General features: G+C 38.2%; 1 protein-coding gene across 5 annotated transcripts in view; it reads right to left on the reverse strand.

Moving 5' to 3' along the window:
• Nucleotides 1-27,598, reverse strand: part of GUCY1A2 (guanylate cyclase 1 soluble subunit alpha 2) — a 428,883-nt gene that overhangs the window by 225,372 nt on the left and 175,913 nt on the right. For all 5 annotated transcript variants that reach the window (XR_012028569.1, XM_072821809.1, XM_072821808.1 and 2 more), the window contains one exon: nucleotides 5,362-5,847. Coding sequence is in view for 4 of the 5 variants with exons in the window: in XM_072821809.1 (XP_072677910.1) it covers nucleotides 5,362-5,847 (486 nt within the window). In the remaining variant the exon portion in view is untranslated. The remainder of the gene's footprint in view (nucleotides 1-5,361; nucleotides 5,848-27,598) is intronic.

Raw genomic sequence — 27,598 nt, forward strand, 5'->3', positions numbered from 1 at the left:
TGTATCCTTGAGATTCTGCTTCATTTCCTGGAAACTGGCTGAAGGTCCAGTGGACAAAGGCTGTAGTAGCTCCATTTGGTCAAAAGACAAGAAAAAAAAATTCTCGAGGCATAGAGTTCTGTAGCCTGGTAAGTTTATATGAGAAACATCTGCTCTCAGCTCCTACAAAGTAGGTTAATGATGGGAATTTTAGTCTGGGATAGCTCCTTATCCAATTTACAAACCACTAGCTTGATAGTGCAAAGTATACACAGTCTTCACTAAGACGTCTGAATCCAAAGGGGAGCATGACTGTTTCCTTGAGGTATTAATGTGCCCACTCAAGATTGAACTCTGTCCATCTGATATATAAACCTTACTATCTTGGATATTTATCACTGTGTACTTCTGTATTCGCTATTCATTTTAGGACTCTATAGTTAATAGACCAAAACAGAACAATCTACTTATATAAATTATATGAAATGTATATGATCTTAACAGCTTTCTAGCTCTTTTTATTTGTGTTGTATTTACAGAAGTTTGGAAGTTACAAAGTCAATAGTGTCTCCATTGGTTTTCGGAGATTTTCAGGACTCAAGCTATCTCACAATTTTCAAATTATAGTAATGTCAAGAGTCTCCAAATATGTTCTATTCATTTTCAAGAATGGATAGAACTAACCTGCTAACTCTAGCTCCTCTGTGGGTCTAACTCCTGTTTCAGCATTTAAAAGCTCAGTGGTTATCTCTATATCCTTTGATGAAGTTGCATTATTATATTACCTGTTGACTCTATAGAGGGGAACCTATGCATCCCCTGGTTCTAAGAGTCCTGGACGGGGAAAAGACTCTGGCTCTGTATCTGTTTGTCCTGATGCTTGTCTTCATACTTGCTGCCTGGACACAATGCCTTGTTTCCAGATACTGTATCATTGTTCTCAGTCCCAAAGGTTTGTTCCCCTAAGAATGGGTCTGGATTCCTCTTCCTTCCTATTTTGTTACCCTCAGCTTTTCCACACGAACTTAGAATACTTGCATTCCCTTGTCAATATGAACTTTGTGTTGTTTTTCAGATACTCAACACCAGTTCCCTGATCTAACAAATCTGGCATTTTCTGGCTACTCCATCTTGTCTTTCTACCCATTCTCTCCAATCCAAGTCTGGCAGTGATACTTAATGTATAACTTCACTAACCTCTGCAAACCAAGTTTGGGGTTTGCAATGGAAATGCTTCTTCTACCCCCACCACAAAAGAGGAAAAGATTTTATTACTAACGTTTTTTTAAGAGTTGCCTGGCCAAAATTATTTTTAAAAATAAATTTTTATTCATTTTATTATTTTAAAATTATATTGCCCATGGCCTGCACTTGGGACCACTGATCCCATTGTTCCATTCTTGGTATGTTATTCTCCATAAAAGTAATGAAGAGAGAAGATGCTACTGGTTTCTGATCAAAAAGGAGGACGGCAGATGGGACAGTCCCCAATTTTTTTTTTTTTTGAGAGAGAGCAAGCAGGGAAAGAGGGACAGAGAGAGAGAGAGAATCCTAAGCAGCTTACACACCTAGTACAGAGCCCAATGTGGGGCTCTATCTCATGACAATGAGATCATGACCTGAGCTGAAATTAGGAGTCGGATACTTAACCAGTTGAGCCACCTAGGCACCCTGAGAGCCCCCAACTTGTAAACACAGCTTCTCAAAACTCTGAACTATTTGCTACTAGAAGGGAAGTGGGCAGATTTGGACAAGATGATCACAGGATTTTTCTTCAACAGGTGACAGTCTAACTATAGTTACTGATGACATGACATAGTTTTAAAACCGGTTCCACTATTTGTTTTTGTTCTTTTATCTTTGTCTAGATCATAGCCCAGACTCATGAAAATATTATAGCCTTTAGAATCAGACAAGCTCTCGTTAAAATACTGATATATGAGTCATGTTGTCTGGATTATTTAACCTTTCCCAATGGACATAATGAAACCACCCCACCTGTTAATCATGGGAGATTAAGTGAGATATTTTATTCTTTTGTCATAAGCACAGAGTACACTCTTGTTATCTACATATGAAAACACCCAGAGTAGTCTCATAGGCACACTGCTGTATGTCCAGATGTACTTGTCTGAGAACTAACAATGCCTGCTCCCCTGTACTTCACTACCTCACGCCAGTTGCTGTTATAAACACTTTGCCTCTATCAGCTCACTGAAATACAGTAACTCTGAGGTGGATACATTTAGCATCTTAACTTTATAGGTGACAAATTGAGAAAAGTGCAGTTTACAAAGTGCTTAAAGGTATGAAGAAGCGATGTCTAAGAAGTGCATTTAGGATAGCACCGGGGGACTGCATCCTTGGCTCAATGGAGTGAGAGAAGCATGAAGGGCTCACTAACCCTTCTTGCTTCTCCCTTGTTTCTAACTAATGGGCTTGCCAGAGGCAAAAGTAAGGTAAAACCCTCACTAGGTTGCTTCAATATCTAATGCTATCATTATCATCTATATGCCAAAAATAAGAAAGGTTAGAATTACTGGTTCTTTGTTCATTCTCTATACCCTATAAAATTAGAGGAGCAAAAACCGTGCACTCTTTATGTTGACTTTTTACTAAATATTTACTTTTCTAATTATAAGAGGATCAAAATTATAACCCATGCTTCCTTCAATTTACCTAGATTTTACTTGTATTCATATACCTGTAACATCTTGGCAGCCAAGCATTGTAAAGATTTTAATTTTCTAAATGCTTGAAACATGCACAGTAAAATCTATAGCTTCCTCTTACACTTCCTTCTTTGTAGAAGGTTTATTTCTCACTACAGCCTACTTTAGCTGAATTCTACCCCTGGAATTATAATCTATCACTGCGTCATCCTCCCAAATGATAGGTAAACATGGAATAAAATGATGATCAAGAAAAGGACAACCATCAGTTTGGGAACTGGAGTCTCACTGGACAGTGGCAGACTTTAAATGCCCCCCTGTGGGGAACTCTTTCTGCGTTTTTCTTGGCATTCAGCTCTACTTGGTTTCCTTTCACATTTCTAACATAAAATTGGGCTCCACCATATTTTTCTGTGAGGTATAATTATTCCACAAAAATTCTAAATGGACTCTAAGTCCAGCAAAAGTCTTAGTTTTATGAAATCAGCAGGTGTATGGTCCTTTAAAAATTCTACCACCTTTAGAATTTTTTTTTCAATAGCCATTAAAAATTTAGCAGATAGCTCATGGTAAAAAACAGCACCGTGTAAATTTTCTAGAAAATAAGCTAGTCTGCTTATGATGATTAGAAATCTCAAATTAGGTAACTCAGAGGATCTCTAATTTATGTTTCTCCTAATAAATTTCCTATAAGGTACATTGCTTGATCCTATGCAAGGGTAATATTCTCTCTTTATTTTGTCTTTCTCTCTCTTTGGCCATCCTATCATCACTCTGCTTTAGCACATAACGTGTTTCCCTGTCTGGACTCTACACTCAACCCCCATTACCTGAGTGAACATGAAACCTGCCACAGACACCTATTCAAGATACAAACACATACCAGCACCAAAGGTATGTTAAAAATACCTGGCCTTAAAATTGTATTATTTTATAAACTTATTGCTGAAATTTCATAAGCAAGTTGAATTTAAGAGAATTTGTGAACCAGGAATGTTTTGTTTATATATGAAGGCTGGAAAGCCAATCCTTAGAATCAGGGAAACAGTAAATTCATTTTATAACTGAAAACTTGCTGATAATTATTTACTACTTTATGGAACTATCCATGGTGTAAAAAACATACAGAAAAATTTGAGGATCATGCAGGATAGTCCCATAAATTTTCTTTTACAATGAGGTATCCTAGCTTATCTCAAGCGAAAGGAAACTTGATGTCTGTGAAATCCATATTTCAAACCTCGAAGTGGTAGTACCCTCAGAAGACATCATGTTTTTCTTTTTTTTCTCAAAACCTGATGCTTATATTAAATTAGGGATTCCCTTGCTCTTTCAAAGGAGAATCTAGTTATTTGTTTATCATTCTCATTTAGTTTTAAGAGCTTAGGGCCAAAATAACATGACAACTTTAGTTGGAGAAAGCTAACACAGCAAATCAGGGGTTCATAGAGGAAGGAGGTTGGTCATTGCTGAGATTAGTACAGTAGAGCCCTCAGTCTGGGGAAAGGAATATGCTGGCAGATTCAGGCCAAGCTGCTCTACCTTCTGGAAATGACCGAGTGTAACAGTGGCAAACTCACTGTCATGTCTCTTTGATTTAGGATCAGATATTTGACAACCTCTGCCATATATTATATAACAATACATTATAAGGAAGTTTGCTTATACCACACACTGAATGTTCACCCCTCCAAAGAGACTTATTAAAATATTTAGCATCAGCTAAATTCCATTATATATAATGGAACTAGAGAACATGTTTCTCTAAAGGAGAAACACCATAATGAAAACACCCTGTGGGATAATAATATGAAACTACAATGCTTCTTTTCAAGTCTTCTTATGTGTAGATCATACTATAAAAAGAAAGCAGTGTAAATGGATTAGTAAAGAGAAAATAAAAGCCTACAGTTCACTACTGTTTATACTCAAAGTACTTTCTGTTCTTCATATAAAAAAACCATGTACCTCAACAATGCGTAATCCATGGGAAATTATGTAAAGTTACAGAGTTATTCATTAGGTGGATAAGAGGCTGAATCACTCAAGAGATTGCCCCAATTTGGGTAATAAATTCATAAGGAGTTCACCAAATCAGACCCCAAAAATGGTAACTGGTACCCATTTTCAAAGCTCTTCCACTATTTGGCTTGGAAAAGTAAAGTGCTTCCACTAAAAACCACTGGTCATTTGGTAATAGATAGAATATTTACAAGTATTCCTTCAGAATTAGAAGGACTTACCTTATTTGACAATGCAGTGCAAAACACTGATTAATCATCATTTACTGATAATGCAATGCATATTTTAACATAACTTACTTCTTCATATTAACTGTCAAATAAAAATTCTTAGTTCATATTGGAATCCTGTTCTCTAAGAAAGACTAATTATGTTGTGAAAAGTTGTCTGGAACTCAGCAATTTAATTCTATAATAATAATAATGAACTTAGAGAAGGAGCTCTACAGCCTTTTCCTTACTAAACAATATTATGATTCAGTTACCTATTAGTCAATACTATAAACTGACTTATAATGGACATGTACCCATTAAACAGGAATACTTGTAGTCTGTCTAAAATTTCTAAATTAAAGAGATTTCCATTATTTACTACCAAGTTTAACTTTACAAAGAAAATTGTATCCTTGCAATTTCAGATCACTTATGATAAAAAAAATACTTGTGTATAAGTAACTAAACCCCTTTACCTTATAAATATCCAAAAATCCACACTGGTGGTCAAACCTGGTATACAGTTCATTCAGCATGCTGATCACCTGCATGGGAGTACACTGGGCACATATGGCTGTGAAGCCAACAATGTCCGAGAAGAGCATGGTAACGTCATCAAACTTTCTTGCCTGCACCTGCTGCCCTTGCCACAGCTGCTGGGCTACATCACCAGGGAAAATAGAATACAGAAGATCCACTGTTTTCTTTTTTTCTTCTTCCAGGGCCTGATGAGTTCTTTCCAAAGTTGCCTTTAATTTATCCATCCTCTTCTTCAAGCCATCTTGTGCCTTTGCCTGTTCACCAACCAGAATGACATCTCGGGTGGCATCATGAATAGGGATGTCTGAGAGATGCAGCCCTCGGCCCATGAGTTCATCCAACTTGTCCACACATGGAGAGCCCAAGAATAAAATGGAATTTGATTCTGGGACATGGATCATCTGTCCTTTGACTTCCATCACCTGCAAAATTAACATGAAATTTTAATCAGTGCTCTTCACATAGTAGGTTCACAAAAAAAGTTAATTTACTATCTGATGAAGAGAAGGAACAAGAAATGTATATTAGCTATGCTGAATTTCTGCATTCATATGAGCAAATTTGAATATGGTTGGCAACCTGTGTAAAATTCATGGTTCTGAACAGAAATCTTTGTTATTATGCCCCACTTTGCCACTTCCTAAAGACAATGATGAAATGATGAGTGAGATCAATGAGAAATGAACCTGAAAAACATTTTTTATTCAAAATGAAATTACACTCAGGCTCATCATGAAATTGGCTCATGAGTCAATTTAGCACCTTTCAACCTGCTTAATAATAAAATTAGGATAAATCCATCTGTCAAAACAACTGTATTCAAGTCATTAAAATAACACTCAGGGAAAAAAAGTCCAGAAATTCAAATAAATCAAAATAATTGTTTGGCCTTACATAAGTCATTTTTCAAGGCTTGTAGACCTTTGAATATATAGTAGTTCTTGCACTGACTTACAGAATGATTCACTTTATCTTTAAAAATAAAAATTTAAACTAGATGTGATTATGTCTGTATTATCAGGAAGTAATTTTCAATCAAATATCATGTTCACTATGAGCTGAAAATATACCCCCTAAATCAGAATAACACTAAAGGAATTCAGTTAGGAAGATAAAGAATCTGAAGATGCACTACTTTAAATTGGTCCCTCCTTTCTGTATTCTTTGACTACAGAACTTGGGCGACTGATGTTTCATGTGTTCCATCAGTGGACGCAAACTGATGCTAGCTTAGCATGGCACCCTATGAGCCATTCCAAGGGAAGGAGCGGCAGCAGGAAAGGAAATGCACTTAGGATGTTGCTGTACAGTGGGACTCAGTGGCTCAGTCAGTTAAGCATCTGCCTTCGGCTCAGGTCATGATCCCAGGATTGGGATAGAGTCCCACATCAGCCTCTACACTTGGTGAGGATCCTGTTGCTCCCTTACCCTCTGCTTATCCCTCCCCTGCTCATGCTATCTCTCCCTCTCTCTCTCTGTCAAATAAATAAAATCTTTAAAAAATAATAAAAATAAAAAAAGGATGTGGCTGTACAGAGTTATCTGGGCCAGAGTAAGGTATCTCCTGGAAAGGAGAGAGGTGGTAATGACCTAGAAAGAACAGCCCAAGAGTTGACCACCAAGAGTGCATATCTGTTTAACCTATATCACCTTCCACTGCCACATGGATGTGGCTCATTAAATTTATTTTCCTTTATTATTTGTAGCATGAAGTAGTTTGGCTGGCTGATGAAACTGAAGGCATAGAACAAACATACAGTAAAACTGAGAGATTTGGATGTGTAGGCCTGCATCTATGTTTTACATGATTCCACCTGTACCATTCATCAAGATTCAGTACAGACATGGAAATAAAATCAGGTCCTCCCTTGACACTATAATTTTTATGAAATGAAATGTTTGCTTTATCTTAAGTGAAGTTACCACGAGTGTTCAGTATTTCCTCCTCTGATACCTAGTACTCTCATTTCTTCAATGAAATATTTATTGTTTCCTATTTACTCACACTGCTCTAGGTCATTAGCATAAAAAGATAAAAGAATATGCCCCTTCTCAAGGATACATAGGATGGTGATGGAGGCCAGAAAATGGTGTGCAGAAGACACTCCCAATCCCTCCCCCCGCCGCCCACCACCACCACCAGGGCAGTTTCCCAAGGCTGCAGGCTATGGCCTGAGTGCAGACAGAGATGACTGTTCTGAGAATATCCAGGCTGTGTCCTGTGTGCTGTGCCTGGCAGGCTGTGTTGAGAGGACTGCTGTTAATGGCACATGCTTGCCCACCATCGGGATGGTGAAGGTGTCATAAGGAAGATACACAAAATCTACAACATCAAAGCTAAAAATTGACCATGATCCATTTATTCATAAAGTTTAAGTTTTGTAAAAGCAAATCTCTGATGCTCAGAGATCTAAATCTAGATTTAGACGTATGTGGTCTCTCTCTCTCTCTCTCTCTCTCTCTCTCTCCCCCCTCACATTTCAGATGTTTTCTTCTTCTCCATCTTACTTTTTTCTCCCTTCTCCCCTTTGTTTTATGGACTTATACTTCCAGCATCCTCTCTTCACTTGGTCTTTGTCTCTCCTGCTGCCTGTCTCTCTCTCTCTTATGAGCACTCCCTGCCCCTCCCTCTTTCCTCATTACTTCATTCTCTTCCAAGACATCAACCTCCACGTGTCCCATCACAAATGGACCCCTTTCTCCCTTGCCACCATCTCTCTTTATGTCAGATACAGAATCAGCCTATGGTACATGCACTAACAACATTATGTATTATTTGCTATATGTAATAAACAATAGCGTTTTTGTTTAACTTAAAAGAAGCTGAGTCGAATATCTGCAATTCCTAGCTCAAAAATATAAAACATAAATAGGTTCTTGATCTATACGTGGCCATTAGCTGTTTGGGTGGTTTTTATTTTGAAATCTCTGAATCAACAGAGTCTGAGGAAAAAGTGATTGCTTACCTCCTACACTACAGAATAACAACTCATAAGCCCCAATGTACATGTAAATAACTTTTAATATTTTTTCATCAGTGAATTTTTCCCTTATTTAATAAATGGGCAAATATAACTGAAGCATTTGTGTCTCTATCATAAATGTGTTTTTACTTTAATTGGTAATAACATAAATTATTCCTTTTGAATTACATTTGTACCATTATAATCATAAATTCAGGAATTCACCATCATCTTCACTTGTTCATTTAGCAATGTGCAGAATTATTATAGAAATTATATATTCTTATGTATAGGACGCAGATTTATGGGAAAATACATAAAATGGAAACATGTAAGTTCTTAATGCATTTCTAATTATACTAAAATTTAAATGAAAGAGCATAATGCCTAAGAAAAATAAACTGTTTTTAAATCTATCAGATTTCAGGGGCGCCCAGGTGGCTCAGTTGGTTAAGCACCTGCCTTTAACTCAGGTCATGATCTCAGGATTCTGGGATCAAGCCCAGCATCAGGCTCCCTGCTTGGCAGGGAGCCTCCTTCTCCCTCTGATGCTCTTTCTACTTGTGCTTTGACTCTGTCAAATGGAGAAATAAAATCTTCTAAAATCAATCTATCAGATTTCAGAAACTGGTAAGCATAATGAAAAAGGAGTATTTGGGCAAAAGGGTTAAAAGTCATCCTTTTACAAAGTATGGTGGTCAGGTTATATTAAACTAGCTGTGTTTTTTTATTTTTATGCATAGATATATCTATAAAAATATTTATCACTATAATCAATAATTAATTGAAAATTGAGTATGCTTGGCTCTAAACTATACATTCTTGTATTTTTGCATATCCGGAACATGGACTGACTAACCCATGCTCCCACGGAGACTCAAGTCTCACAAGATAATCATTTGTAGCATGGTTATATACAATGGTTAGCAAAAAAAGATTTGTAAAAAGCAGATCTGGATTTGAATTGCTGCTCTCTTGACATTAAGAGGGCAAACTAACCCAGGTTCAATTATTTTTACTTCCAAAGCTTTTCTAAAGTGGAGACGAAATGATAATGCTATTACTGAGGATGAACAACTAGCTAACTCATCACATCTGTTGCGTGCTTGTCACCAGCCAGGTACTGTGCTGAGTACTTAAGCTATATGTTGTTATTAAATTTTACTTTACCCTATGACTGTCATCATTTTTTTAGATGAGATTTAGGAAGGTAAGAGACTTGCTCAGAATGCACAGGCTAATAAACAGCAGGGTCAGCATTTAAACTCAAGTTGGACTCCAGAGGATCTGCTCTTAACCACTGAAGAAGCAGGATGGGTAGGGGGTTGGGCAGGGACTGAGGAGGCAATAATAATTCTACATGCAAACCAATGTGACAGCAAAATAACCTTAATGAGATGTTCACAGCAGGCAGGAAAAAAAGACAGAAGTTGTTGCTCTTCATGTAGATTTAAATAGCTACTTTCATGCCTACCCACCTAAATCAGTATAGTAAAAGTCACTTCTAGCTGTGATTTCAGATATTTCAGATCTTTAGGATATAACTTACAAAAGCACAGACAGAATGATATGTCCCCATGTGTCCAGATGGGCTTTTGTTCTCACAGAGTAGCATTCACTTTGAAGAATTAGATTCAGAAGAAGAAGAAGAAGAAAAAAAAACCAACTAGGAGACAAATGGGCAGCTTGAGAAATTTCTATGTCCTCAGAGTGCTGAGATTCTCCCTCTTCTCAGGGCCCTTCCTGAGATACCGCATGGCTGAAGCCACCAGGAATAAGGATCTTGACATCAGTCCAGTCAAGAAGTGCTCATTTCCCACAAGCATGGAGATAACCTCCTCTTTTGAATAAAGGTCGCAGGCCACTTTGCATCTGGGAGTTTGCCCTTCCCCCTCAAGCAGCAGCAACAAGAGCCAGTGGGAGCCCCAGAAGCAAAAAATAAACTCAAAAGATGAAAATAGCAGCATGTGAGCTCTGAAAATTACACTGCCATTGCAGCCACTTGACCACAGAAGTAGGCCAGGACCTGCATGCCAAACCTAAACAGAGCAACTGCTTGTTAAAATAAAAATTTTAATAGGGTCTGGTGTCTTCTCACACAATAGCCAAACTGTCCAGTACACAATAGGAAGCCACACATCGTAATTCGAACCAGGAAAATTAAGATCTTGAATGAGGAAAGGCAATCAATTGATGTCAACACTGAAATGAATCAGATATTGGAATTATCTGTCAACGACCTTAAAGAGCCCATCATAAAATGCTTCAACAAGCAATTACAAATTCTTTTGAAGAGAGCAAAAAAATTAGAAAATCTCAGTGAAGCAATAGAAGATATAAAAATAACCAAATGTTGATTATAGAGCCAAAAAATGCAGCAAAAATAGCAAATTTGCTGGGTGGACTCAAAGAAGGAGCAGAGATGATAGGAAAGAATCAGTGAGTCTGAGGATAGTTCAAGAGAATTTACTCAGTCTGAACACAGAGAGAAAACAGACTAAAATAAATAAATAAAAATAAATAAACAGAGCCTCAGGGGCCTGCAGAACAGTAACAAAAAAAGAAAAAAAAAAGTCCAACCTTCATATCATGGGAGTCCCAGGAAGAAAGGAGAGAGATTAAGACTGAAAAAAAAAATTGGAAACATAATGGCAGAAAATGTCTCTAATCTGACAAACGATATAAATCCACAGGTTCAAGGAGCAATATGAATCTCAGACAGGATCATCACAAACAGACTCAGTTTAATTCAATCCCTAACTAAACTTCTGAAAACTAAATTCAAAGAAAATTTCTTGAAAGCAGCCAGAGGGAAAGGATGCAGTACTCACAGGGAATAGTACAATGCATGGAAGCAGGTTTCTCATCTGAACTAGGGAGGCCAGAAGAAAGGAGCAGGCTCTTCTGAATATCAAAAGAAAACCCTATCATAAATTCTACAACTGGGTAAACTAAACTATTCTTGAAGAACGAAGAGACAATCATCATATGGTTTCACTCATAAGTGGAATATAAGAAAGAGTGAAAGGGATTATAAAGGAAAGGAAGGGAACTTAGTGGGAAAAATTAGAGAGGGAGACAAACCATGAGAGACTCCTGACTGGGAAATAAAGGGTTGTGGAAGGAGAGGTGGGTGCAGAGATGGAGTAGCTGGGTGATGGACACTGAGGAGGGTGCTTGATGGGATGAGCATGAGTGTTATACTATATGTTGGCAAATTGAATTTAAATTTAAAAAAAAAAAAAAACAAAGAGAAAACAAACACATTGGCAACCGAAGAAAAACTAGAAGTCTGTGTCCTCATAGACCTACCCTTAAAGAATGGCCAAAGAAAAATTTTCAGGCAGAAAGATAATATGAGAAGGAATCTTACAGCATCTGGAAGGGGGAAAAAAAAAAACAGAAAAACTAGAAATATGGGTAATTACCACAGAATAAATATCCTTCTCCTGAGTTGTCTAAATTATATGTACTGAGTGTGAAACAAAAATTATGATACCACCTGCATTCATCCCAGGTATCCTTAGCACAGAGAAGCACAGGGAAATTGTACACACAACCCATGAGGATGTGGAGGCAGAGACACAGGAGTAGTGTCACTACAAGCCAAGAAACAGCAAGGCTCGCCAGTAGCCACCAGAAACCACAAGAGTCAAGGAATAGATTCTCCTCCAGATGTTATGGAGAGACCATGGCCCTACCCACACTTTGATTTCAGACTCTGACCTTCAGGACTGTGTAAGAGTAAATGTCTGTTGTTTTACATTCCTCAGTTTGTGGAAATGGGTTACACTAACCATAGGAAGCCACTACAGGCTGAAACAGCAAAATTAAGCAAATAGGATCTTAACAATATATGTAGGATGATCCACCTAACAGCAATAGTACACATATTTTTCAAGAACTCATAGAACATACTCTAAGCCAGATCATATCCAGATCATATCCACATTAAAGACAAAAACAAAAAACCACCACAACATTCAGGTCATGATCTCAGGGTTGTGAGATCAAGCCCCCATCAAGCTCCACGCTCAGTAGGTAGTCTACTTGAGATTCTTCCCCTCTCATCTGCTCCATTCCTGCTTGTGCATGCTCTCAAAATAAATATGTAAATAAATAAAATCTTTTTAAAAATTTCTAAAATTGAAATTGTACATAATATGTTCTACATGGAATAAAAGTAGAAATTTTTTAAAAAGTAGAAATCAATCACCATAAGATATACTCACAATGGCCAAAACTGGAAAAAGTCCAGATGTATTTTAGTGGGTAAATGGTTAAACTAACATAGAATACCATATAATAATATAAAGAATATTCTACTTACAGAAGTAAAATTGTGGCTTAATCTGTAGGGAATTATGCTAAGTGAAAAATCGCTTAGTTGATAAAATAGCAGAGCTTTTGTTTTCCTGCTTTGCTTGTTTATTTTTACCATTCACTTGTTTGTGTTTTGATTTTTAGTCCATAATTATCCAGAGAAATATACTGTTTTGATACAAAACCAATTTTCTCCCAAAGGGCTATTAGTTTCTTAAAATTCCAATCTAATATCTACATTTATAATAGCTATAATTTTTTATAACTGCAAAATTTGTTTTGATTTTCTCTGAAAAAGAATCCCTCATTAAATATTCTTATTTAAAGAGGCAATATAAAAATTCTTAAGTACACTAAATAGAACTTAACAGAAATTAAAAGCATTCATTTACTTATATATTCATCTGTTTTACAAATATTTACTTAATACCTACAATCTATCAGTACTATTTTACTCACTTTAAATATGCAGGAATTTAAGCAGAACATCTTTGCAATTTTAATAAATTAAACAGTAAATTCGATTGTAAGGTATATGTACAATTATAAGGTACAATTGTAAGGTATATGTATCTGGGGGAATATTAAAATCTCAGGCTAATTATGATACTTAATCTGTAGGCTAAAATGAGACAATAAAATTCATACTGTTTGTTGATAGAATCAGAAAAAAAAAACATAACCCTCCAGACATTATATCTTAGCATAGAAGTGCTTGCTTTCCCCTCCCCCCCCGCCATGTGTTTATACTTAATTTCATTGCTATTCTTGAAATCTCAAAACCAGTGAGAATGGGGAAAATTAACAAGGCTGGAAACCACAAATGTTGGAGAGGATGCGGAGAAAAGGGAACCCTCCTGCACTGTTGGTGGGAATGTGAACTGGTGCAGCCACTCTGGAAAACTGTGTGGAGGTTCCTCAAAGAGTTAAAAATAGACCTGCCCTACGACCCAGCAATTGCACTGTTGGGGATTTACCCCAAAGATTCAGATGCAGTGAAACGTCAGGACACCTGCACCCCGATGTTTCTAGCAGCCATGTCCACAATAGCCAAACTGTGGAAGGAGCCTCGGTGTCCATCGAAAGATGAGTGGATAAAGAAGATGTGGTCTATGTATACAATGGAATATTCCTCAGCCATTAGAAACGACAAATACCCACCATTTGCTTCAACGTGGATGGAACTGGAGGGTATTATGCTGAGTGAAGTAAGTCAATCGGAGAAGGACAAACATTATATTTCTCATTCATTTGGGGAATATAAATAATAGTGAAAGGGAATAGAAGGGAAGGGAGAAGAAATGGGTGGGAAATATCAGAAAGGGAAACAGAACATAAAGACTCCTAACTCTGGGAAACGAACCAGGGGTGGTGGAAGGGGAGGAGGGCAGGGGGTGAGGGTGAATGGGTGACGGGCACTGAGGGGGGCACTTGATGGGATGAGCACTGGGTGGTATTCTGTATGTTGGCAAATTGAACACCAATAAAAAATAAATTTATTATCAAAACTTCATTCTAAAAATGGATTTGAATTCTGTTTTGATAGATAAGTCAGTAAACCACATAACAAAGTCGATTTAATGTTGCATGATTAGATGCCACTTTTCTTTTTGAATCACAGCAGGATTCATACAATATTTAAAGGAAATAGGTTTATGCTTCATAGTTGAAAGAAGTACATCAGAGAATGTTTTGATATTTTGTTGTGCAATTTTCTAAATGCAAAAGGCTTATGTTTTGCTTTTTGATTCTTTATACATTTTTTATTTAACAATTTCACATGATGTGAGGAATATTAAATTGATACACAGTTTTTAAGACTCGTGTGCAGTGATTATCTTTTCTCCCAAAGAGCGCAGATGATTTTATTGTTTCATCACATTCACACAATCAGTAAATCACACACATTCAAGGACAGCACTGAAAGTCTTCCTTACTTTAACACACATAGTCTGCACCTCTGGGGTGCCTTTGTCACCACAAGGCCACTTATACATCCCATGGGAGATTTTGGTTACATTTCTATATAATGAGTTGATAAAACTACACTTCAGAACACTGTAGTAAATATTTGAAACAACCACTAAAATATTCTGCAATGACAGGAAATTCTATACTCTCTTCAGGATATATTACAAAAATAATCCTGCACAAAGCACTAACTCATTGTTACATAAGGATGAAGGAAGCTGCCTTATAGTAACAGAGTACAAATTAATAAGAATTGGGAATTATAAAAAAAGTTAGCCATTCTGACTCAGCCCATTTAACATGAAAATATTCTGATAAGGCCTCAGAAAAAAAGAGAACAAACCCTAACTTCCAATTATCCAAGTCTATGTTATTTATGTGTGAGTTATATGTGTATGTGTGCATTTATATTAAAATATTTGTTCTCCCATTCCTCATTTCATTCTTGTGAATCAGAGGTCAAATGAAAGATCAAGGGTGGCTATTTTTAGTAATAGAAATAGTGTTTTCCATTTTGTCTCAATTGCATAAACATTTAAAAGAAATAACTAGGAAAATAGTGTGACCAAAGAATGAAATTTTAAGTTTTACTTGATTTTCATTAATTTAAACTACATTGCATAGAGTCACATATGGCTACTCACTGATGTGTTAGTAAATTCATGGTTCTGATATTCCATCCATCATTTGATCTAAGTATAATTTTTCATTTCTTTGTGGTAAGAAATGAATTAGTATTTGGGTCACAGAGATGTTCTTGCTTTTGACAATGTCACATAGAAGGTTTGAAGAAGTGTTATATGTAAGAACTTTACTCAGTACTAAAGATAGAATTGAGTTTAAGACAGTCATGGTCTCTGCCTTTAAGAAACTTATATTTAAAAAAAAAAAAGAAACTTATATTTTAACAGAGGAGATACATATTTTAAAAACAAAGAAAGAGGAAAGAATGGACAGGTTATGGAGAGCTGAGGGATCCTCCTGCTGCAGAACAAGTAGATCGTGATGAAAACATACTGTTGAGGCAGTGATCTCTTAAGAGGTAGGAGAGGTTTGTAAGGACACTCCCACGTACACACATCAGAAAATGGAACAACCAAATGAAAACAAAGGAAACAAGCAACAAAAAAGCAAGATGTTGAGCTGGATCTCTGAGAGGGTCAGAGAGAAGCCGGGCTTCCCTGAGAGCCAAGGGGAGAGGGCATGGGTAAGGTGACTCTGAGACCTGGGACATGTGCACGGTTAGGGACCCTGGTTACACACTTCAAGCTGAAGCTCCACCCTCAGAGAAGGCTGGAGTGGCCCTCAATCACAGGCATCTAACCCCTCCCCAGTTTAGAGTCTTCAGACTGTCAATATGAATAGGCTCAAGCAATGGACAAAAGCATGGAAACAATGAACACAAGATTTAGAGCTCCAAAACCAGCCAGTTGTCAGGTTCAGAACATAGAGCCACCAGATATGTATAAGTAAGGATACAATCATAAAGATAAGCAAGGACCTAGAGACTATAAGGAATGAGCAAGCAATTAAAAACTTGGCATAGGTCATCAAGGGTATAAGAATAGTATTTACCTCAAACAGTTGTAATGTTACAAAAAGTCCTATGTGCCATGTTGAGCACAATATCCATCACAAAGAAGTCTTCAGTAACTACTAGGCAACCTCACTGTGGATTTTTTTAAATTTATTTTTTAATAATAAATTTATTTTTTATTGGTGTTCAATTTGCCAACATATAGAATAACACACAATGCTCATCCTGTCAAGTGCCCCCCTCAGTGCCCGTCACCTATTCACCCCCACCCCCCGCCCTCCTCCCCTTCCACCACCCCTAGTTCGTTTCCCAGAGTTAGGACTCTTCATGTTCTGTCTCCCTTTCTGATATCTCACTGTGGATTTTGAGCCTGCCTCAAATGTACTGAATCACAACCCCCTGTTGTTGGGCTCAGAAATTGATTTTTTTTTACAAGACCTCTGTGCGATTCTGAAAATTGACTAGACTTGGGAACTACTGCCTCAAATATCATTTTGCCCAATCCATCCATCTCACACATGTAAATGAAGAATAAGTTGCATGGGGAGGACACTTTGCATAATGGTGCCAGGCAAGTTGGTTAAAGGGCAAGGACTCAAACCAGACCTCTCAGCATACACAGCCTCACTGTGGATAGTTCAGAGCTAGAAGATATGTTCTGAATAAAACAGAGAGGAACAGAAAATTCAGGAATGGCTCAGAGCTAGGAAATTAACAAGCTCATAAATACTTTCATCAAAGGTGAATCACAAAACTTTCAACAAACACTCTAGACAGTATTTGTTTTGACAACTTTATGAATGACTTTCCTCCATATTTGTGGAACCATTAAAGATGTGAAGGGGGTCCCTTACATTTTTTTTCCATTGGCACACCACTGCATTTTGAGAGAATAATGTTTATTTTGTTATCAATTTGGAGATTTGAGTTTTCCAAGTGCATCCTTAACGTTTGCCAAGGTCTGCCTGACAAATAAAGCCTATTTGTGACCAGTAATATCTCTCAATCATCCCTTGGAATTGTACAAGTTTTAAAATGTTTCTACAGACATTGCTGTATTTTGCTCTCTGATGTTGGAAGGAGTACACAATCAAGGCTACTATAATTAGAGAAGCCGAGGCCAGGGAGGGCTGAGTGCCAGAGATCACACAGAGGTAAGTTAGAGAGCCCTGACAGCCCTGACCATTGTTCTTTCCATACATAGTGTGGAGAGATGGATGAAAAGAGTGACAGCTTTGAAACTAAAAATTATATGAGTTTAGAGCCTAGTTCCATCATTTGCTGTCTGAGTAACCACAGACACATCACATGGCCCTTCAAGGCCATAGCAACCTCATCTGTAAGACTGGAATAATAACAATTTTAATGGAATAGCATTAGGGTGAAGTTTAAATGAGGTAATATGCATAAAAAACCTTACCTAGTACCCAATATACATGCACTCAGTGATTATTATACTATTGTTACTCTTGTTATTAAGCATTATGACAATGATGATGATTTGGCTGGTGCTAGAGACACATAATCAAATAAGAAATTATAATGCAATTATGTTGAAGAAACTCTGATGGTAATATATTTTATGAAGCTGCATTGAATAGGCATAGGATATGGGTTAAAAATACATCCCTTTATTCACTGTAGCATTTTCAGTAACAGTAAGAAAAACAGCAAATAATTTAAATGTCTGTAGTAGATTTCTACTTCAATGAGTTACGTCCCATCAATCAAAAAAAGCTTCACAAATCATTACAAAATACTACCATAATTAAAATATCACAATGAAGGTTGACTTTGCATTGGCTAAATTTCTCAGATACATATAATCAGTATTCGTCTTTGTAAACATCCCCAGGAACATGAACAATGCGTATGAATTCCTTGTCAAGATAATAGCATTCAACTGAAGAAGCATGCCTTGGAGGTTGTTTATGAAAGTGAAAAGCACAGGAGTTGTTGGCATATGGCAAGGGAAGTGTTCCACAGTGAATGATGGCAAGTTCAAAGGCCCAGATAGAAAAGAGAGCATGGCACATTGAGGGCATGCAAGAAGGTCCGGACCGATCAAAGCAGAGAGTAAAAGGGTCTAGTCAGGTCAAGGCCATACAAGTGAGTCATAACCACTGGAATGTGAGCTTAGTCATGTGATTCTCCAGTCCTCCCTCTCCTCTTTCCTCTGCATGGAGGACATGTGTCCAAGATGGTGGAATAAGAAGGAGCCTGGGTTCAGAATTCTCTCTTGCAACCCAGCTGCTCAGATACCGAACCTGCCCTCAGATGTATCATGGGAGCAATAAATCCATCTTCACTATGTCGAGGGAGTGGGATTTGATGATTATCACAGCCTTCTTTACCTTGACTAAGCACCGGGTCTTGATCAAAGATCACTTTCCCCCAACTCCATCACCCACTTGAGAAGTGGTCTAGAGTTGCATCCCCTCTATGCTGTGACCTTGGAGAAAAGAATCCATTATAGCTCTTTCCCATCCAACCTGATTATATTCCTTATCATTCTAGTTAATATCACTCCCACTTTAAGGTTCTAGGCCATCAATGAATTACTAGAAGAGTCCTGAGATTAACATAATTCAATGTATAATTCTGAATCTAAAGCTTCGCATAAAGGACTAACATATGGTTGGTTTCACACTTACCCAACATAAATAACTTGCTATCAATTCTTTATCTCTTTGAAACTGAATTACATGTGTATCTTTCATTCCACTGAGATATCAAAACCTCTCAAGTATACTGTAAATAATCTAAATTATTTCTTAGATCTAAGTATTTACAAAGAGTATATAAATTAATACATTGTTTGGGAGATATTGCGGAGATATTTCCTCTAAAAATAAAAATCTCCAGGGCAAACTATGGGTTGGAGACTTTCTCTTTGTTGTTTATTTTTAAATTTAAATTTATCCTCTGATTTAATTTTGCAGTTATTTAGTTAATATGAGCAAGTGTAATGATGGAGATGGAAGAAAACTAAGTGATGTGCCCAAGATCTGTGGCTAAAGAAACTCAGAAGTGGGACTAGAACATGGGTATCTTTGTCTTGGGTATGCCTTTTCCCTGAACCTTTCACTAGCACCAACAACAGGACTTCAAAAAATTGTGTGTTTACACATGTTGTGGGGAAACCCTCAAGAAAGCTTCCTATACAAGGCCCAAGGATCTCTGCATGGTCATGTAATGTTTGTTCAAACATTTTCCTTGGGAAATGGGAAGTAGATAGCATGACCAAAATGTGACTCTCCATCTGTAAAATGGCAATAATGAATGAACTTCAATAACAGGATTGCTATTTGAATACATATTGGCTAATACAAAACACCCAGAATAGTCACTGGCATATAATAGCATTACGTATTTGTTAAATAAAAACTGCCTGGGTCATAATAGGCTATCAGGAGTTTTCCAACCCTTTTGCTTGTCATCTCTCATTGTCCTACACGCTGTTAAGCTTTAATTACAATGAATTACTGATTGCACTGGTTTGTGAGGGCTCCTGTTAAAAGTACCACCAATTTGAATGGCTTGAACAACAGAAACTGAAACAGAAACTTTTGGAAACCAGAAGTCCACGATCAAGAGACCCTGCTGCTCTAAATGCCTCTCTCCTAGCTTCTGGTAGTGCCTTGGCCTATAACATTTGACCTCACCTTCACATGGTGTTCTCTTTCTCTGTGTGTATGTACATCTCTATGTCTGAAGTTTTCCCTTTTTATAAGGACATCAGTCATACTGGATTAAGGCCACCCTAATGACCTCATTTTAACTTAATTACTTCTGTAAGGACTCTATCTCCAAATACGGTCACATTCTGAGGTACTGGGGGCTAGCCTTCCAAGACATATTTTTTTGAAGGACACAATTCCACCCATAACACCAACTTATTTACTGGACCATAAGAGTGTTCTAGCTGTGACACATCATATCATATTCTAAGGTTCTTTAGTAAAGTGCTCGGAACCAGTAGAACCATCTACCCATCTGTTATTTTAGCCCTACCACATTTTATTCCTTTTGTGATGTTTATTGTTCTCCCTAGCCCTTACCATCCTGTCATACTATTTTCCTACTCTTCCTTGTTAATGTCTGTCCTGATAATAGAAGTACAGAGACTTCTAACTGTTCCTTTGTTTTCTACCATATGGAATAGTACATGCCATATAGTGGGTAATCTACAGATAATAATAAAATTATTAAATAAATTTATATGAAAATAATCATTTTACTATCTAATGGAAGGATGGACAAATGGTATCTTTGGTCTGACTTCACAGATCTCTGATTTCTTAATGGACCAACTCCTTTTCTCTTCCTTTGAACATTCTAAAGTATATGAAAAGAAGAAAAATAAAAATTTTAAGAAGAGCTATCCACTAGTAATCTCCTAGGCTCCTAATGGCCTAGTTACTTCTTAGAACAGGAACACTTCAAGTATTTTATTAATACGATATTTTGGGTAATATCCAAAAAGCACAAACTAGCAAGAATTGGTATAGATAACTAAACTGAACAAATCAAGATGCCAAATTAATGTCTGTTTGTTTTCAAATATTCCTGTTTTTCTTATTTATATTGACCAAAGAATTTTGGTAATTCCCATATTGCTCCTGTGTTACAATAATCTATCACTCGGCTTCCATCAACAGGCCAATTTAGAGGCTCTAACAAGAGTATCTTGAAAAGAAAAAGAAAGTAGATCCTGTACAAAACATAATTTTTATAGCATTTCTGAGCTTTAAATAGGTGAAATAAAGCTCCAAGTGGCCTCAGCAAAAGTAAAAGCTATCATCTGGAGCTGAAATCTTAACCATGAGCTATATGTGCAAACTTAAAGAAAGAGTAGCTTGAGGGTAAACGCCAACGCAGGCACCAAGATCTGTAGACTTAGTTTTGCATTAGAGGTAGGGATGGGGAGCTGAGCCTGAGATGCTTAGATTGTACCAGAGACCCTTAAAGGGGTTCAAGTGGTCCCAGGTCTGCACAGCCCCCATGGTCCCTTTGGAAACACAGAAACCTTCTCTCATATGGAACACATACTGCATTCAGGCTCCAAGTTCTTCTTCAGGATAAAATAATATCAAACAGAAGATAAAATTCAACAATCACAAAGCATTCAGGGAAACGAACCACCAGAAATGAGACTTGGAAGAAACAAAAAATAGATTTAAGACTTCAGACACTGATGTCTCAGAGTTAGCATGACAAAACAGGTATGGAATGTTTAAAGAAATAAAGGGTAGCATCACAAACAGGCAGGGAGAGATGACCAAAACCAACTAGGAAGGTTTAATAACAGAAGAAGATAGGTTTATCATTGAAAAATATAATGGTTGAAGTTTAACAAAACCAAAAGGCAGATGGGCTAAAGAGAGTATGAGATGCTACCCCCAAAAAATCAGTGAACTAGAATCATAATACAGATCTGAAAATCCTGTGACATGCCACATGGAGAGACACAAAGGTAGGAAATATGGAAGACAGATTGAGTGATAGGTAAGAAAAAATGTGAAAAATCTAACCTAATTCTAACCAGAGTACATGGAAGAGAGAATAGAGAAAAAGGATGAAAGGTAATATTGGTAACAATAATGACTGTGAATCTTCCCGAACAAATGGAAAATATCGACCCACACCACCAACCACAATATCCACCAGGAAATAGAAATATGAGGAAATCCAGGATTAGACATTGTAATGAACCTGCAGGATACCCAGTTTTGACCAAGATCGTAAGAGTAGCAGAAAAGATTACCTGCAAATGACAGAGAGACAGCCACAATATGAACCGGAGACAATATTTCAAATGGACTCAGAGATACTGTCATCCTAAAATGATGCACTAAAAAAAAGCTACATTTTAAAAATGCCAATGAGATAAATATGTCAACAGCGCTTATGAACAATAAACTAACACACAAAAATGTATTATTGAAAGAAAAGGAAAACAAACCCAGAAGGCTAGTCTATGATGGAAAAACAGATGGTTAACAAAAAGGAGGTAAATCTAAAAAAAAATATTGTCTATGAAATAGGACACGAAATATTTATAGAAATTGTCATATGCTACTTCTTTACAAGCATACAAGATGTTTTGTTTTGTTTTTACTGAATAAGCTTAAGAAACAATGATGTAATGGAAAACATTAGAGGTAATAAAAAAAGGTATATTATTGGGGATCCCTGGGTGGCGCAGCGGTTTAGCGCCTGCCTTTGGCCCAGGGTGCGATCCTGGAGACCCGGGATTGAGTCCCACGTCGGGCTCCCGGTGCATGGAGCCTGCTTCTCCCTCTGCCTCTCTCTCTCTCTCTCTCTCTCTCTCTCTGTGACTATCATAGATAAATAAAAAATTTTTTAAAAAGGTATATTATTATGAATGAGAAAAGTACAGTGAAAAACCAGGGCATGTAAACTTATAGTCACTGCTACTTTGCAATTCTTTCTTGTAAAATAAACAGTATATAAATAAATAATCTCCAGAGTATTCTCTGTTATTTCTGTTGAGCACTTAAGGTTTTGGTCATTTGCCTGTAGACCCCATTCCAAGCCTTCTCGGGATCTAGTCTCAGTCCACACTTTGCATCCTTACCTCTACTATCCTCCTGACAAAACCAAACCACTCTGTTCTAAGTACATATGCTATGCTTATACTTTACTCACAGACAGAAATGTGATTTTTTTCCAATCCTACCATGGCTCTATCCTATTTATGAGAGATGCTTCCCAAATGTCACTTCCTTTTGGAAATTGTTCCTGACTTCCAACTCTATCTTTTCAGGTAGAGATAACCTCTCTTACCTCAGAAGCAGTATGGTTTTGCTCAAGCTTCTCTTTTGGGACTTAGCACATTCTCTCCGACAATGACTCTTCACATCTTATCCCTCTACTAAACTCTAAGCTTGTTGAAAACAAGATCTATTTAAGAGTAACCTTTAAAAATAGAGCCTAGTATAGGACTTTACATAGAGTTTCAATATTTGTAAAATAAATAATTGCATGAATGAATGAAATGGAAAACATCTCTGAAATAAGCAAAATTTCAGGAATAATAGGAGAGGGAACAATATTTGCAAACTATATAGATTATGTGTATACATTTATAATTATATGTTCATATTTATATTTAGCTAGCAACTAATGGCCAATAAGATTCCATCTTTATAAGCAAACAGACACCATGAGTAAATGGTCTAATCTATTATAAACTATGTATTAGAGAAATTCCACATTTGGCAAGATCAGAACAAATTATATACAACTTTTCCTGTCCTCTACATTATGGGAAAAGCATCTGCGTTAAAATAATTTAAAATGAGCCACTGAATCCATAAGGGTTTTGAAAAATATGACAGCATAACCTGGTTGAGAAATAATTCCTTCTGTGGAGAAATTGAGACCATCATACATTGCTAGTGGGAATGTGAAATGGTGCAGCCACACTGGGCAGTTTTCCAAATGGTTAAGAGGAGTTACTTATGACCCAGCTACTCTACTCCTAGGCAAAGATCCAAGAGAACTGAAAACATGTCTACACAAAAACCCATACACAAATGGTCACAGTAGAATTATTAATCATGGTCAAAAAGTGGAAACCACACAAATTTCCATAAACTAGAGAATGGATAAACAAAATGAGGTCTATCCATATAATGGAATATTATTCAGTCATAAAAAGGAACAAAGCAGTGATATCCATTACAACATGGATGAACCTCAAAAACATTAAGCTGACTAGAGAAACCAGGCACAAAAGGCCACATATTGTGCAAATCCCTTTATATGAAATATCCAGAATAGAAAAATCTATAGTGCTACAAAGTAGATTCATGGTTTCCAGGTGCTGGTGGCATTGGGAATTGATTTTGGTGGGCATGGAGGACTTTTCTGGGGTGACAGAAATGTTGTAAAACTAGATTTTGCTGGTGTTTCATAACTTTGCAAATAAATTTAAAATCACAGAATAGTGAAGAAGAAGAAGGAAGAAAAGGAGGAAGAGGAAGAAGAGAAGGAAGAAGATGAGGAGAAAGGAGGAGAAAGCAGATGAAGAGGAGGAGGAAGAAATAATTTGTTCAGTCATGCCTATCCACGCATAGATTCATGTGTCTGAGAATAATATATTACCTCTCATCTACACCAACAATGACAGCCTTGGTATTGGAAGAAATAAAGTGTTATTGATTGCATTATTTATTTTCCTGTGTTAGAATCCATCAGAACTACTCTAGTGGTGAAAGAAAACAACTGGAAAAGTAAGAGGAAAAAGATGACTGGCAGGATCTGCAACACTTCTGACTGCTCTTATGATGGATTTTTATAATAAATATTTTTATGAAATAATAGTGTCTGCATAGATGGTTCTAGCACAAGGGAGACTCTATGTCCTTTTCAGTTGGCTAGCATTCAGAGAAATACACATTGGCCATAAGGTTATCTTCTTCAGAAGGCAAAGTGACTGCATTGTTATAGACGCATCAAGGGCCTGAGGTACCTGATGAAGGAATCTGAAGGTGAGTGCTATTAACTAATAAAGAGAATTAAGATTTTTAAAAAAGATTTTATTTATTTATTCATGAGAGAGAGAGGCAGAGACACAGGCAGAGGGAGAAGCAGGCTCCATGCAGGGAGCCCAACGTGGGACTCGATCCCGGGTCTCCAGGATCACGCCCTGGGCTGAAGGTGGTGCTAAACCGCTGAGCCACCCGGGCTGCCCAAGAATTAAGAATTTTCGGGGGGAGGGGCAAGATGGCGGAAGAGCAGGGTCTCCAAATCACTTGTCTCCACCAAATTACCTAGATAACCTTCAAATCATCCTGAAAATCTACGAATTCGGCCTGAGATTTAAAGAGAGACCAGCTGGAAGGCTACAGTGAGAAGAGTTCGCGCTTCTATCAAGGTAGGAAGACGGGGAAAAAGAAATAAAGAAACAAAAGGCCTCCAAGAAGGATGGGCCCCGAGAGGAGCTGGGCTAAGGCCGGGGCGAGTGTCCCCAGGACAGGAGAGCCCCGTCCCGCAGAAGCAGGAGCTGCACCAACCTTCCCAGGCAGAAAGGGGCTCGCAGGGCGTTGGAGCAGGACCCAGGAGGGGGGGGATGCCCTCGGGCTCCCGGGGACAGTAACAGACACCTGCGCGCCCAGGAGAGTGCGCCGAGCTCCCTAAGGGCTGCAGCGCGCACGGCGGGACCGGAGCAGCTCGGAGGGGGCGGAGCTCGGGGGCGGCTCCGCGGAGGGGGCTGCCGGGCGGGAGCAGCTCGGGGGGGCTCGGGCAGAGGAAGAGGCTCCGTGCAGAGGGGGCTGCGGGGCGGGAGCGCGAATCCAACAGCGCAGACCCCGGAGCACAGGGCGCCGGGACACAGCCCAGGATCCGGCCTACCCCGGGACAGGCAGAGGCCGGGAGGGCCCAGGACAGGGAGGACGCTCCTGCCCCGAGCTGAGCACATCAGCGGCCCCGCCCCGGAGCCTCCAGGCCCTGCAGACGGAGAGCTCCGGAGTTCCTGCGGGGGCTGAATCCAGGGCTCCAGGGCTGGCCCCGCCACTGGGGCTGTTCCTCCTGGGGCCTCACGGGGTAAACAACCCCCACTGAGCCCTGCACCAGGCAGGGGCACAGCAGCTCCCCCAAGTGCTCACACCTGAAAATCTGCACAACAGGCCCCTCCCCCAGAAGACCAGCTAGACGGACAAGTTCCAGGGGAAGTCAATTTTAAGGGGGACTCGTAAAATTCCCCTTTAAGAAGAAGTTCAGTGGAACAAACCACAAAAACAAGGACTGAATAGATACCATGATGACACTAAACTCATACCTCTCAATAGTAACTCTGAACGTGAACGGGCTTAATGACCCCATCAAAAGGCGCAGGGTTTCAGACTGGATAAAAAAGCAGGACCCATCTATTTGCTGTCTCCAAGAGACTCATTTTAGACAGAAGGACACCTACAGCCTGAAAATAAAAGATTGGAGAACCATTTACCATTCAAATGGTCCTCAAAAGAAAGCAGGGGCAGCCATCCTTATATCAGATAAACTAAAATTTACCCTGAAGACTATAGTGAGAGATGAAGAGGGACACTATCTCATACTTAAAGGATCTATCCAACAAGAGGACTTAACAATCCTCAATATATATGCCCCGAATGTGGGAGCTGCCAAATATATCAATCAATTAATAACCAAAGTGAAGAAATACTTATATAATAATACACTTATACTTGGTGACTTCAATCTAGCTCTTTCTACCCTCGATAGGTCTTCTAAGCAAATATCTCCAAAGAAACGAGAGCTTTAAATGATACACTGGACCAGATGGATTTCACAGATATCTACAGGACGTTACATCCAAATGCAACTGAATACACATTCTTCTCAAGTGCACATGGAACTTTCTCCAGAATAGACCACATACTGGGTCACAAATCGGGTCTGAACTGATACCAAAAATTGGGATCCTCCCCTGCATATTCTCAGACCATAATGCCTTGAAATTAGAACTAAACCACAACAAGAAGTTTGGAAGGACCTCAAACACATGGAGGTTAAGGACCATCCTGCTAAAAGATGAAAGGGTCAACCAGGAAATTAAGGAAGAATTAAAAAGATTCATGGAAACTAATGAGAATGAAGATACAACCGTTCAAAATCTTTAGGATGCAGCAAAAGCAGTCCTAAGGGGGAAATACATCAATACAAGCATCCATCCAAAAACTGGAAAGAACTCGAATACAAAAGCTAACCTTACACATAAAGGAGCTAGAAAAAATACAGCAGATAGATCCTATACCCATCAGAAGAAGAGAGTTAATAAAGATTCAAGCAGAACTCAACGAAATCGAGACCAGAAGAACTGTGGAATAGATCAACAAAACCAGGAGTTGGTTCTTTGAAAGAATTAATAACATAGATAAACCATTAGCCAGCCTTATTAAAAAGAAGAGAGAGAAAACTCAAATTAATACAATCATGAATGAGAAAGGAGAGATCACTACCAACACCAAGGAAATACAAACGATTTTAAAAACGTATTATGAACAGCTACACGCCAATAATTAGGCAATCTAGAAGAAATGGACGCATTCCTGGAAAGCCACAAACTACCAAAACTGTAACAGGAAGAAATAGAAAACATGAACAGGCCAATAACCAGGGAGGAAATTGAAGCAGTCATCAAAACCCTCCCAAGACACAAGAGTCCAGGGCCAGATGGCTTCCCAGGGGAACTCTATCAAACGTTTAAAGAAGAAACCATACCTATTCTCCTAAAGCTGTTTGGAAAGATAGAAAGAGATGGAGTACTTCCAAATTCGTTCTATGAGGCCAGCATCACCTTAATTCCAAAACCAGACAAAAACCCCACCAAAAAGGAGAATTACAGACCAA

The sequence above is a fragment of the Canis lupus genome, chromosome 3 (genome assembly GCF_048164855.1).
Source record: "Canis lupus baileyi chromosome 3, mCanLup2.hap1, whole genome shotgun sequence".
Lineage (NCBI taxonomy): Eukaryota > Metazoa > Chordata > Mammalia > Carnivora > Canidae > Canis > Canis lupus.